The sequence below is a fragment of the Penicillium arizonense genome, assembly GCF_001773325.1.
Source record: "Penicillium arizonense strain CBS 141311 chromosome Unknown PENARI_contig009, whole genome shotgun sequence".
Taxonomy (NCBI): domain Eukaryota; kingdom Fungi; phylum Ascomycota; class Eurotiomycetes; order Eurotiales; family Aspergillaceae; genus Penicillium; species Penicillium arizonense.
Genome location: NW_019173286.1, coordinates 516554 through 529497, shown reverse-complemented (window position 1 = coordinate 529497; position 12944 = coordinate 516554). Strand labels below are relative to the sequence as shown.

General features: G+C 48.8%; 8 protein-coding genes across 8 annotated transcripts; 2 read left to right on the top strand and 6 right to left on the bottom strand.

Annotated features, from left to right (window-relative positions):
• Nucleotides 1-238: 238 nt before the first annotated feature.
• PENARI_c009G02100 (uncharacterized protein) lies at nucleotides 239-783 on the top strand (the record flags this gene model as incomplete). Its single annotated transcript, XM_022631770.1, has 3 exons — nucleotides 239-319; nucleotides 401-545; nucleotides 776-783. 3 exons carry the CDS (start codon nucleotides 239-241, stop codon nucleotides 781-783), a joined length of 234 nt encoding a protein of 77 aa, XP_022488172.1.
• Nucleotides 784-1598: 815 nt separating this feature from the next.
• On the bottom strand, nucleotides 1599-2332 carry PENARI_c009G11837 (uncharacterized protein; the record flags this gene model as incomplete). The annotated part of the gene is made up of 2 exons (XM_022632060.1): nucleotides 1599-2129; nucleotides 2195-2332. The coding sequence occupies 2 exons, from the start codon at nucleotides 2330-2332 to the stop codon at nucleotides 1599-1601; spliced, it is 669 nt and encodes a 222-aa protein (XP_022488219.1).
• Nucleotides 2333-3481: 1149 nt separating this feature from the next.
• PENARI_c009G09663 (uncharacterized protein) lies at nucleotides 3482-6056 on the top strand (the record flags this gene model as incomplete). The annotated part of the gene is made up of 8 exons (XM_022631997.1): nucleotides 3482-3722; nucleotides 4195-4327; nucleotides 4405-4546; nucleotides 4615-4970; nucleotides 5062-5101; nucleotides 5215-5311; nucleotides 5383-5724; nucleotides 5785-6056. The coding sequence occupies 8 exons, from the start codon at nucleotides 3482-3484 to the stop codon at nucleotides 6054-6056; spliced, it is 1623 nt and encodes a 540-aa protein (XP_022488142.1).
• Nucleotides 6057-6182: 126 nt separating this feature from the next.
• PENARI_c009G04888 (uncharacterized protein) lies at nucleotides 6183-6830 on the bottom strand (the record flags this gene model as incomplete). The annotated part of the gene is made up of 1 exon (XM_022631848.1): nucleotides 6183-6830. One exon carries the CDS (start codon nucleotides 6828-6830, stop codon nucleotides 6183-6185), a length of 648 nt encoding a protein of 215 aa, XP_022488364.1.
• An 859-nt stretch (nucleotides 6831-7689) lies between these two features.
• PENARI_c009G03856 (uncharacterized protein) lies at nucleotides 7690-8046 on the bottom strand (the record flags this gene model as incomplete). Its single annotated transcript, XM_022631820.1, has 1 exon — nucleotides 7690-8046. The coding sequence occupies one exon, from the start codon at nucleotides 8044-8046 to the stop codon at nucleotides 7690-7692; it is 357 nt and encodes a 118-aa protein (XP_022488119.1).
• Nucleotides 8047-8141: 95 nt separating this feature from the next.
• On the bottom strand, nucleotides 8142-8963 carry PENARI_c009G06793 (glutathione S-transferase family protein; the record flags this gene model as incomplete). Its single annotated transcript, XM_022631905.1, has 1 exon — nucleotides 8142-8963. One exon carries the CDS (start codon nucleotides 8961-8963, stop codon nucleotides 8142-8144), a length of 822 nt encoding a protein of 273 aa, XP_022488404.1.
• Nucleotides 8964-9439: 476 nt separating this feature from the next.
• On the bottom strand, nucleotides 9440-9960 carry PENARI_c009G05992 (putative glyoxalase family protein; the record flags this gene model as incomplete). Its single annotated transcript, XM_022631880.1, has 3 exons — nucleotides 9440-9516; nucleotides 9578-9774; nucleotides 9827-9960. 3 exons carry the CDS (start codon nucleotides 9958-9960, stop codon nucleotides 9440-9442), a joined length of 408 nt encoding a protein of 135 aa, XP_022488304.1.
• A 594-nt stretch (nucleotides 9961-10554) lies between these two features.
• PENARI_c009G11582 (GMC family oxidoreductase) lies at nucleotides 10555-12572 on the bottom strand (the record flags this gene model as incomplete). The annotated part of the gene is made up of 4 exons (XM_022632051.1): nucleotides 10555-10763; nucleotides 10820-11479; nucleotides 11526-12106; nucleotides 12175-12572. The coding sequence occupies 4 exons, from the start codon at nucleotides 12570-12572 to the stop codon at nucleotides 10555-10557; spliced, it is 1848 nt and encodes a 615-aa protein (XP_022488340.1).
• Between the last annotated feature and the right edge of the window lie 372 nt (nucleotides 12573-12944).

Sequence of the window (12944 nt, the reverse complement as noted above, 5' to 3'; positions counted from 1 at the left end):
TGTTTGGTCTACGACCATAGATTCTCGCCAAATATTGTACCTCGCAATGGTTTTGTACATAACTACAGTATAGATGACTTCATAGAGGTACATACGGTATACAAAGTCACTAAGCCACACTTCCCCACTAAACCGTTTTAATCAACTGTTGCCTAGCCTCTGATTCTTTAAATGTTCTCCACCCCGCCTTACAACCACCACTAGTCCATCCAACACGACCTGAACATACATTTTCATCATGGGCAATTCATCTCCCACTGAAGCAGCCCCGGCTTACGAGGATCTATTCCATGAGCGCCCTGGTGGCGGTCGCGCTGGTGTAAGTGGTGTGCTTAGCTTATTCTTTGTCGCATACCCATAGCATGTGGTGTGTTACTGATCACTTTAAATAACTGGATAGTATGCCATGGTCGGTCAAATCGACGACACAGCTGATGTAGACGTTGAGCAAGCCCATCAACATCAGCATACCGGAGATCCCTCTTCGATCCCCCTGTCAACACAGGATAATCAACATGCTCACTGTGCTGAATGTGATCGCCAACGTGAGCGACGGGAGAGACGCGAGAGTGCACAGAAGTCTTGTGGCATTGTCTCGAGGACGTTTATTCTTATTTTCTTGTTCTTGATGATATTGGGGGTTGTTGCTATTCAGGCGTGGAAGGAGGTGAAAATTAGGGATGACTGAATGTGTTGTATAGCATAGAAGGGTGGACGGTGATAATGATAATAGTGTATGTACATTTGTTGTCCGAGGTCAGGTTGACCTCGGGAGTCTTGTGATAAATGGAAAGTCTTGTCTTATGTCGCTCGGGCGTGAGTCTGAGCGGCGATGTTATTCTGCTGCGATGTATAAAGGCGGTTTATGCTACGGCCTATCGACCGTAATGTGCCTATCGATCATAGAGTGCAACACCTACAGTATGAAACCTGCCATGAGCACGTGTTGAAAAGAAGATCACGTATACATATCAACATGGTGGCAACGACGGTTTAATAGGAATCACCATCGGTGTCGATGATCTTCGACCACGGCAAACCTTGTACTACATGAGCAGTTGTCTATGTGTTGGTGAATTAGTAACGTTACCAGTCCAAGGGTAGATCGATAAAGAGACGCTACGCTAACTCACTACGATCCGGAGCAATTCTACCCCGTACACAATAGACTTATTTAATAATAGGTATCGTGTTAAGGGTAAGCTTACCTACCCTGCCCACCCAAAAAGATGTCCCTCCTGGACAAGCCCATGGCATGTCAACTTTTCTGCTATATTGCCCAGGCTACCAAGCCAAGCCTAACGTTACTTCCTATCCTTGCTTGTTGGTTTATGTCTGCCATGGCTAGTTATCGACCGAGGATCAGACGAGGAAACTGTGATGTGCAGCCACGGGTCAAGGCATCATCACTCGGGTTGGAAAGGTCTGTATCTGAGGTGAATCTGCATAGAGTGGGGCCGAAAATGCATGGAATTCATGGTGTATACAGTAAAATAACTTGTCAGTTACTCATATCTTCATTGATCTCCATGTCTACCATAAACATAAAAATAAAAATAAACCTGATTTCCCTAAAAGAGCGTCGCTCCACGGCCAGGTCAATCCCGTCGCGCTTCAGACCCCATAACCTCCGCGAGAGGGGACCCATGAATCAATGTATCTGAGTTCGTGTTCGTCGGCTGATACAATTCTGTCGGGCCATACTTTCGTTGCGGAGGCATGTAAACCTGTTCAGTCGCCTGCGCAACCCCACTCATGGTCGATTGGCGTCGCCTACTTCGTCGTCGCTCAATGAGGGCCCAAGCGACACCACACAGTGCCAAAATGCCCAGTGGAACGCCGACGCCGACCCCAATTGCTGTGGTGCTATTGTGTGAGGAGGTTTCTCCGTTTCCCTCGTTTCCGCCCTTAGTATTGGTGGTTCCGGTTGTGGACGGCTCGGGCCGACTGGCGGTAACGTTAACAAGCGCAGCCCGACCGAATATCATCTCTCCGTCATCCAGGACAAAGGGCGCATCTCCATTGGAGCACCTAGTAGCATTATTATTTTCGCTTTGATAGCCGCAGCAGTAAGCTGCGCGGCTGTCATTATTCAGTCCCACGCTGACAATCGGGGCGTTGGAGCCGGTCTGGTAATTTACTGCGCAGTGTCAGTGAAATTTGCAAACTAGCCTAGAGGTAGACAGAAACCGACCGCAATAATAAGCGCAGAAACTTCCCCAACCAGAATCCGTGCAGGAACCGCGATATAGCGTAAATGGTTGGGTGGTCGCACTGAGGCAGTATCCGGTGCTGAGACAAATTGAGCCCGTCCCACAGCAGAAAGTGGCATTATCGCTGCTACAAGGCGCCGTGTTGGACGCGACTGTCCGGTCGGGATTGTAGCATGTGGCTTCAATTGGGGCAGCAAGTATGAAGATCGCGGCTGCGGGGTAAAGAAATGGGAGAAGCATCTTTTCGGGATTGAAGTACATAGCGACGCCAGGGGCAACTTAAAAGAGAAAAGAAGAACGAAGAGGGGAAAGGGTTTGGTTCTAAATGGACTAAGGTGACGCTGGTGGCTGGGATTACTTGTAGGCTCCCTATATGATGCAGTTATTCGGGTGATAAGACGCGCTCCTGTTGGCTTAGTTTCTCTTCTGTTGATGATCCCTTTTGCTTGGCAGTCTTGGTATAGACCATTCCGTATGTTAGATGGACCTAGACCAATATGATAAGCCTCACATGCAGTCCACCCACCATTGACTCGAAATTTCACCGAGACAAAGCTCGTAGAAGACCGGGTCTGCGATTTTGACGTGCAAGACAGCTCGAGCGATGCCGCTTTCCAGCGATAGGTCAAAATATTATGATTTTGTTTGACTTTGCGCTGGGTTTATTTATCTTTTTGTAGCTGTTTGGGTTGAAAATCGCAGTATAGATGATCTCACCTGTTGGTCTCATTTTATAAACACGGGATTACAACCCAATTGTGGGATACATAAAGAGTGAAACCCATGTCTTAAACTCTGTGTACAGAAGAGAAGAGCTCAACGAAGATGGCGCAGCCAGGTTGAGAAGAAGAGATTGGACGATGTGTGAAAATAGTGAGAAATTAGCCTCCAAACTACCAGGGCTAATGCAGGCGACGTAGAATGTTCCTTTTTTGGTTTAATGTAATGATGCAAGGTGCCGTTTGCCAAACATGTGGCGGCAGCCACGGGTGAAATGAGGGTCCCAATCGTTCATCTTCGACTATTACTCTTTAACTCCCACGCCCCACTTCCCACGCACTCCCGGCGGCTTCTTCGCACGGACCGGGACACTGACCTCTTAGTTGAACTCCCATGTAATATGATTAGGTTATTTTTCCAGCTGGAACACGGGGTCTCTGAGCATCACACTGTCACTTGAGGGATAACTTGGTCATGAGATATGCGCTTGTGTCGAATTAGTCTGCCAATCGGCCTACGACTAAAGTTCAATCACAAATGTAACTCTCATGCCTATGTCAACAACAAACAAGCGGCACCATCGTATACCCCACAACATTACCAAGGTGTCCGAAGTCTTAGGAAGCCGACCTCTGAAATTCACGATCACCCACTATCGCCAACAACAACACTCTCACGAGGCATTCATCAACTGGGTCGTTGAGGAGCACCTGCCTCTTGCTATACCCGTTTTTGAGAAGTACGGAGTCATTGAGTACTCCCTTGTGAGCACTCATTACTATGAGCTCAGTCTGCTCACGCGACTGCGACTGAAATCTAAGATATAGTTCCTTACGCCGTTTTCTCTTAATGGAGCATAGAAACAAGAGATTAGAGAGCTTCAACCTAGCTAGGACTTCGCTGCTTCATCGAGAATCTCTAGTGTGGAACCTTCGTGTGATGGGGAGCTATGGTATAATGTACCTCCTACTTCGATTCCTATCTATCTAGAGCCTCTTAAATTTGCGTATCATAGGAACGCTAAATCATTAAAACTTTAACAGCTAGCACTATGAGCTTTAGTAAGATAGTCTTTCGCCGCCTAAAATCCTAGACTACCGATACAGAGAGGTAATTAGACGCCCTAGCGAAAGAAACAAAGTAGAAGGCCATACCTTATAGAATAATATGCTAAAGAAGAACACAATACATTAAGTATCGGTAAGAAAACATAGACTAAGCACCCTCCACCTATACCATTTAATATTAATACGGCCTCTAGTGCTAGAATCCGGTGAGAGTGTGGTCGGTGGCTTGTCCAATGTCACTATTCCGCAATTCCTGGCCTGGAACCCCAACTTCAATGCTTTGTGCCAGAACGCCGTCAATTATATTGACTATGTGGTTTGCGTCGGGTGAGTTCAATCCCTGGTTCTCTTCTTGCCCTCTATCTACCAGGCCACGGTATGCTAATTACGATCCCAACGTTTAGTCCTCCTGGAGGCTATCTTAATCATACCACCGACATGTCAGGCAATTCCACAGTACAGAATCCAACAAGTATCACCTCCGCTGTCCCTGCGCCCACCAATGCCCTGAATGGATCTACCACAGATTGTGGTCTGTGGTATACAGTAAGTTTTGCCCCTCGGGATTCCGACAAATATTAGACCCACAGCAATATTTTTAACATGATACATAGGTCGGAGAAGGGGATAATTGCAGTCTGGTCACTGTCGCCAATGCCATCTCCCTCGTGGACTTCTACTTCCTCAACCCAGATATTGACGCCAATTGCACCAACCTCGAGCTCGGGGAGGCTTACTGCATCGCCGCAGTTGGAGACATTAGCACCTACTCTGGCTACCCAGTCACAACGCCCTTGTTCACTGTGACAACAGCCAGCTTCCCCGCCGTCGATACATCAATTCCCACGGCGACCAGTGATCCGGGGTTCGTCTACACGCCAACATATCTCCCTACGGCCCCGGACACGCTTACTAACTGCCAACGATACGCCAACTATGACAACACCACATATAACCTCAACTCTTGCAAGTGGGTTGCGTGGCTGAATGAAGTCACAACGGCCGATTTCCTAGAATGGAACCCTAGTCTCAACACTAATCTGAGCTTATGTGCCATGCAGCCAGGGTACAGTTATTGTGCTATTCTCAATAGTTCTTACAGTGAGTGATCTTGTTGCGCGTTTTGCCATTTCTCTCCGGATCTTTCTCTAATGCCACGTCTTTTCTTTTGCGAAAATAGCAACCGGCAGTGACGACACTAGCAGTAGTGACAGCGGACTTGGCTCTCTCTGCTTGTCCTCAATGCCACCGAGTCTACCACTGTCTCAAACTGCAACTGCTTCACCGGTGTCAATGGCTACGATAAAGGAGGTATGGATGACAACGAACAAAAGAAGTGAAGGAATAGGGCACTCGCATTTCATGATACTGATTTTGCCTAGAATACCAATGTGCTGATATTGACGAAGACTTCGATATCACGGAAGCCCAACTCCTTACGTGGAACCCTTGGCTCGGCACAGACTGTGACACAAATCTGTACGCTAGTCTTAACGATACCGATACTCGTGCCGTCTGTATTGGGGTGGGTTCGAGCACGTCAACTACTGCCACCACAACCCCTAGTAGTACTACCGCTACTGCTACGTCGGTAGCCCCAACACAAACTGGATACATCTATGGGTGCCAGGAGTTCTTCACCGTCGAGTCGGGAGATGATTTTTCGACAATGGAGACTGAGTTTGGAGTTACTCTTGCCCAACTCTATGAGTGGAATCCCAGCAGTAAGATCCCATCCATCAAAACCCCCCCTAGAGATGAGTCAAGCTAATTCCGAACTATAGTTGGAAAAACATGTACGAACCTTTGGCTCGGATATGCCTACTGCATCAAGGGTCCCACGGCCACGGCGAGTAGCTCAGCTGGTGCGCCTACACAGACTGGCATCGCGTCCAATTGCAACGAATATTACACGGTCGTTTCCGGGGACTGGTGCGCGGCGGTCGAGGGTGCGTTCGAAATAACATTTGCGCAGCTGTACGAGTGGAATCCGGTGATTGGGTCAGATTGTCAGTATTTGGATATTGGCTATGCCATTTCTGTTGGCGTTTCATAGACCTGCACCAAGACCAGAATAGCAGGGAAAGAAAATATTAGTTACAGTAGAGGTGAAGAATGATCAGTAATATACATGATTCTTGTCCAGAAAATACATCGCTCGGGCGTTAGGACCGGTCTCCGCTCAAAAGTGAAAACCAATGGCCGGCGGCCGTCGATACTCAACGCTCCAATCCCCATCATCAGTCATGCGTGAGGAGGCTCCAGTCTGCGCCTCACCATATCGAACCTTCATCCAGCCAATCTCGTCCAACGTACAGCCGTACACTGGCTCGTGTCCATCGTCTGGCCCCCCTCCTGCAGCCAACTCTTCGGGGTCCCACTCTGGGGGCCACCTCCCATTGATCAGAATCACAAATCCAGTAGTATTATACGCTTCCAAGTCCTCGGTCGGTATATCCAGCACAGACTGTAACGCCTCCTCGTCAACCAAGATACACAGCCGATATCGGGCCGAGTACGCCCACTCTGCACGTTTGTATGGCACCCCTTGCTCCGTCTCGCAAGCCACCCTCGCCCATTCCTTGAAAGCGTCCCGTATTTGATCAGGCGTGGCCCCGTCAAAGCGGCGCGCGTCTTCCATCACAACAGGCCGAAAGGAATCTAACATATCGAGCCCATCGTCGCTTTCTAGTTCTGTGCGGACACTGCCTATGAACCGATCGAGGAATTTCGCCCAGTCCGCGTCGCTCTTGTAGGTGGTTCGGTACATGGTGATACCCCAGTAACGGAACCCGTCCGTCTCCAAATTTCTCTCAATGAGGTCAGCCATGTTGTCGCACATTCGACGCCATGGGGTTCTCTTGGAGTCTTCGATGACCATGGTTGCTGATGTGGACGAAAATGGCCGAGGTAGTGATTCCCCCCTGACCCGGGGAAATCGTTGAGCCCTTGGCTTAGTGCCCGGATATGGTATTTTCTCTAACCGTGAGGCGAGGACGGCTTGTCCAGTGCAGCACGTAGACAAAGATGCAATGCTAGAGAGTGTTCTCGTAGGGGTGCTGAACAGGTATGTTGAGCTTCTGAGGAAAACTCGGGGAAGAGAATGAGAACGACATTGAATCATGCGTAGCTTGCCGAGGAAATTAAAGAATTAAATTCAGATACAGAAACCGGGAAATCGCGATTCACATCCACGCTTGTGCGCTAGCCATTTACATACTGTGATACTTGGCGCGTTTGATGTCCTGGCCTTGGAGCCTTACTGCCTGAGAGCCTTTTTTGATCTGTAAGCAAACATGTGCAACTGAGCGCCAACTGCGCTACAAGACTGCGACTATGCAAGCATCACGCGTGTATTATGTATACTTTACCGGTATAAAATTTTCTGGTTCCACTAACGCAGTTGAACTCGAAATTTCAAACGCCAGCGAAAATCACCCTCGACGTGGAGCACTTTTTCAAGTCGATCTTCCGTCTCTTCTCATGAATAGCCAGCAGGTTCCTGCTAAACCTCGCCAAAGTCCTCACGATATTCTAGCAGGGCGTATCAATGTCTAAGATCTTGTCTATTTATACCAGATTGAAAGAGTTGTGAATTTCAGCATGTGGATCATGAGATACCGAGGACTATCATTGATTGATTGAATCTCTCGAGAGCCCGGTACATTCCAAATCAAGTGAACGTTATATCAATTCCACAGTTGACAAGCGACAGCCTCGAACAACGCATTCGATCCGACACCATCATAGTCAGCGCGCCAAATCTTGACCACCCTGAAGCCAGCCCGCTCCAGCAGATCAACCCACTGCTTCTCAGTCCGCTCCAAAGCAGCAAAAATATTCATCATGTTAATATCCAACGACACCGAGAAGCTCGACGCGCCAACCTCAGGCAAGGTATTCTCATTAATCAGCAGCACCGAGTCGTCAGCCATAGCCTCCCGAACACGGGCAAGCGCCAGCAGCGACTGCTTATCCGGCCAGTCATGCAGCACAGTACGCAAATAGTACGCCTTGGCACCCTTCAGCGGCTGCTCAGTGAACATGTCGTACCCGACATAATCTAGGTTTCCCCTAGTGTTTATTTAACGTATACGAGACTACTATCATATATACAGGAGCGTCGCCAAACCCTCCAGATCTAGTCCATCTGCGCAAACACCTCTAGCGCCTCATGCAACTTTCCAAAGATGCCGCCATACCACCCCTTGATCACGTCCCACTCTTCCCCAGGCAAGGTACCTTGACACATACGCAACCAACCCCCAACAATGAAATCCGCATAAGTAGCCCGAGTCCCCAATAAAAATGGCCCACTCGCATCCTTCCTATACAAACTCGCAAGCCCACTTAATGTCTCCTCAAACGACTTCATCAACTCCCCCCTCGCCTCCCCTTTAACAACCATAGCATCCCACGGCACTCCAATCCTCTTCTCAAACTCCGTTTTGGTTTCTTGCGCCCTAGCAGGATCCAAAGGCAACCCACCCCCCATCAGTTGCGCATGCGCAGTAAACGCACTATCCACATTGGTATTGAACCGCACGTATGCCGGGATAGCCCCATCCTCACCGACATCCGCGACCGCGATCGGCGCGAAAAGCTCTAGTTCCCGTCCAAACACGAAATCAAGGTCCTGGGCTGGGAAAAGCTCCCCCGCTCCCGAGGATGGGTATTGTTCTTCCAGGTATACGGCGATTTCGAAGGAGTCGCCTATTGTGCGGCCTGTGGTTGGGTCTGAGACGATGGGGAGGGTGTGGTAGGGGGATCCGTCGGCGAATTTGCGGGAAGCGGGGATGTTGAAGGGGACGCGGACCTTGCTGATGTCGGGGAGGGGCACCCAGGTTGTTTTGTAGGGGACTTTTTTGAAGTTTAGGGCGTAGCGGGTTTTCCAGGGGTTTGGTGAGCAGGAAGTTTTTTCGACTGGGGGTGCCAGGGCGATGTCGTAGAAGGTTAGGGACATGGTGGGGGGTGTAATTATGGTTGAGGTTGCGGTTGAGGCTATTGTCATGGAATTTGCAGGAATGGAGTTGGAGGAGTGTAGTGTGATGTATTCCCTAAACTGGATTGGAGTCTATGAGCAGCTACTCCCTGCAAGAGCAGTCTTATATACCGTACTGGGGTGGAGGAGTGGAGAGGATGCTTGAGTCATGTAGAGTCATGACGATGTGGGGTAAAGCAAGGTCTACTGTGCTCATTACGCATATTGACTCAACTTTTATAACAATTAAGTTAACGTTAGGTCTTGGCTAGTTCATGTATATCCAATACGCTCATCTTAATGTGATATTCATAACTTAAACCCTAACCTCATCAGATCAATCCATACCGCCCTGGCTAACAACATCAGAGCTATAGGTTTTTTTCTTGGCAAAAGTCGAGGCCATGGATTATGTATGTAGTGCAATTCATTCAATTCGCATTTCAAGATCAAGGTATTTACATAGTGAATTCAAGCAAATTACCACCATAATCGCGGGCAAAAAAGCGTGTGGGATACTCCTTTGCCTGGGTCCCTATAGTTATGATGCATGAGCACACGGAAGTGTGGACCGCGGTTAGGAACAAGCAACTTACCAGAATCCTGCTCTCCAGGCTTATCAGCAGCCATTGGTGCCGCAGGTCCACCCCGAAGATGATGCTCATAGATGCTCGCCTTAATCTCATCAAGTTCCTCACGGCTATCGAGCTTAAAGCATGGATGCCGGGTAGATGTGGGATCAGTAGAACCGATTGTGACATGTATTTGCTGTCCACTGGAGCCGAGATTGAACCTATACAGCAGGTTAGGTATATTCTCCTGGGTCTATAGTTCAGTCGGCAAACCATAGAATAGTCCCCTTCTGCAACTCAGGTACCGGTGCCGAGGTCAGCCCGAGCGTAGTGCCGTAGAACTCCTGGGCATGATGCAAGGTACCCTTCGGGATAGTAATATTGACATGCGCGATTCCTGAAATCATAATGCCGGATAGAAAATGTGTATGCGATAAGTGCCCAGTGAAACGAAAGATCCCCGGCAGTATATATGGTTCGACCCACGCGGGAATCAGTTTCCGCGTCGGATTAAGATGTTTCGTGTGACGATTCACGAATGACTCAACTAGGAAGAGGTTGTCAAATGGTCTGCGCTAAGCTGGAAAAGTTTCCGGAGTCCCGGTGGAATTCGTCACTTTTATACCTCTTTTGCCCCTCGTGTTAGCGGGAAGCGCTATCCCCACGCCCGGCTCGGCATTAGCCGATGCGAGATCGGCGCATCTCCGATGGAAAACCTTGAGCCGGATATTTTATTTCACTGCGTTATGATGCCTGCTTTTTGTTTGTATATTTTGATGACTTGTGCTAATGCGACTATTGACCCACTTGACGCCCCCGGGATTGCCATGATTGGAGCTGCACGGGTCATCCCTGGATATTCGCGGCTACGGTTGAAATATCCAATTCCTGAGTACCATGCTTGTTATGCCGGGTTCTTGCTGGGAGATACTATGTGTCTTCACGTGCGCAACTACGTGTTTTCTTAGTGGTGTATAGCATCATGCGTCAGAATTATGTCTCTATCCTCTGCTTGCATAGTCCTCTTTAATCATCTCCGCCCCCTTCTCAGCAATCGCATAGACAGTTGCTTGAATATGCGCTCCGATCTGCAATGGCATGATACTAGCATCGATAACCCGCAAGCCGCGAACACCGTACACACGAAGTCTTTCGTCGACGACGCCAGCTTTAGCATTCTGATATCCGCCCATAGCACAGGTACCAATAGCTACGAAAATTAGCAACAGGAGATTCAATATACCAGGGAGCGGGAGCGAAACTTACGATGCCAGTCGGTGATTGTATAGTTAGAGACAAACTTATCGTACACAGTTTCCTCAGAATCAGACGTTTCAGCGGGTGTAGGAAAGACACGAGCCCGGACAATATGGGCCAAAGGCTCAGTCTGACAGATTCGATCTGTCCACCTTTGCGCTTTTGCCATGATTCTTCTATCGATCTCACCAGCACCGAGATAATACTGTGGGTCAATAACAGGCTTGTCGTCAACCGTAGTTTTCTGCTTGTCGCCTTTCGGAGGCAGATGGATTGACCCCCGAGAGAACGGATACTGCAGCATTTGAAGCATCGTGGCATACTTCTTGCCCGGCTCAGAGACGAAATCTGGACTCCAATTTCCAAGATCGAAGAGGGACTCGATCTGGCCGCGTGTTTTGCCTGGCTCAAACTGGCTGGCTAAAAGGGCATCGGATATACGGCCCGTTTCTTTTGCAATCTTTTGAGCATCATTATATAGCTCAGCGCATTCGTCTGTTGGCAAGATTTGTGAGAGTGGTGTGTAGGCCACAGAGCACGGCATCACAGTCCATGGTCCCGTTTGCGAGGCGTAATAGGCGTGGTCAGCAGCAGTGCGTTGAATAGGGTCACCGAGGATGTCGTCGCGAGTAGGGAAGGTAGGTGGTATTTCGAAGATAGTAGCGGTCACTATAATTGTCAGCTGAAGGATGGAGTTGAATTGAAGCGCCCATACTCATATGGTCCTGTAGATTCTCTCCAACATTGGGATTATGAATCTTGACATCAATACCAGCAGCTTCCAATATATCGCGTTGACCTATCCCCGACAGTTCCAGGAGTTGTGGAGATTGCACACTTCCAGCACTGAGGATAACCTCTCGAGTAGCTATGATGCTAGCTTCTTCTTCGCCACAACGAACTTGGACTCCTCTTGCAGCCCAGTCACTATTGTTGTCCAATTCGAGTATAACCTCCAATACCGTGGCCTCAGTGAGAATGTGCATGTTTTTGCGTCCAGCTATGGGTGCGTAGTATGCCGAAGCAGAATAGCTACGCTCCTGACGGGCTGGATCTAGCGTGCAAATCATATTCCACGCACCACTGTTAGCACCTGCCAGACTATCGGGAATAGATTCTACTCCGAGATTATTGAGCGTATCATGCCAATACTGGTGCGCGATGCCGTATTGTTTGACATGCGATGTCTGTAGAGGCCCGCCTGTTCCGTTAACTTCGGGATCATAAGCAGACTTATAATATTCCTGATGGGCAGCGCTAGGCGGGTGGAAGTTCTCGCTGCGACGGAAGAAGGGTCTACGATAAGTTAGCTCCCTGTACTTCATTGGCCAAGTAGAATTCAATCCAAACATGGCAATGCTTACAGAAGATCTTTCCATCCCCACCCCAGATTACCCAATGTAGCCCACGCATCATAATCATCACGATGGCCGCGGTTCCACGCCATAAAGTTGAGCGCACTTGTGCCACCTAGAACACGACCTCGCGGCCAGGGCAGCGAGCGTCCTCCAAGACCTGGCTGGGATATTGTTTCGAATTGCCAGTCATATTCAGATCCAATCGTTTCGCCGTATCGGCCGGGTATATTGATTGCTCCGTTGTTTTCTCTGTCTAGGGCTGATGGGCCGGCTTCAATGACTCCAACTTGGACTTCGGCGTCTTCGCTCAGACGTGCAGCGACTGCTAGACCGGCTGTTCCTCCGCCTATAATGATGTAGTCGAGCTGGAGAGCGGCGAAGTGTTCGAGGGTTGGATTGCCCATTTTGAAGTGAAGTGAAGGGGCGGGGTTGGGGTCGGGGTTGAGGGGGAGATCTCATAGGTGCCCAAATAGAACTACATAAGTACTAAATGTGGAGGCTCGTCGTTTATTGTTAACCAAGTTTGTCATTTCACAAATCTATGCTCTGACTGTATCTACAGGGTTAGGAGTATTGAAAGGGCAATTCAATGCATTTAGTTCGTAAGTTCGCAAGTTAAGGATAATTTGGCATTTGATTGGTTCTTTTTGCTTTTATAACATTCCATCATAAAACCTTGTACTCAGATTATGACATTGACTACGAATTCTCAAAGGAGAAGGTCACTGTTGTGGGCCAGTATTCCCTCTGAACTGAGCCAATCAGAAAAGCCTGTA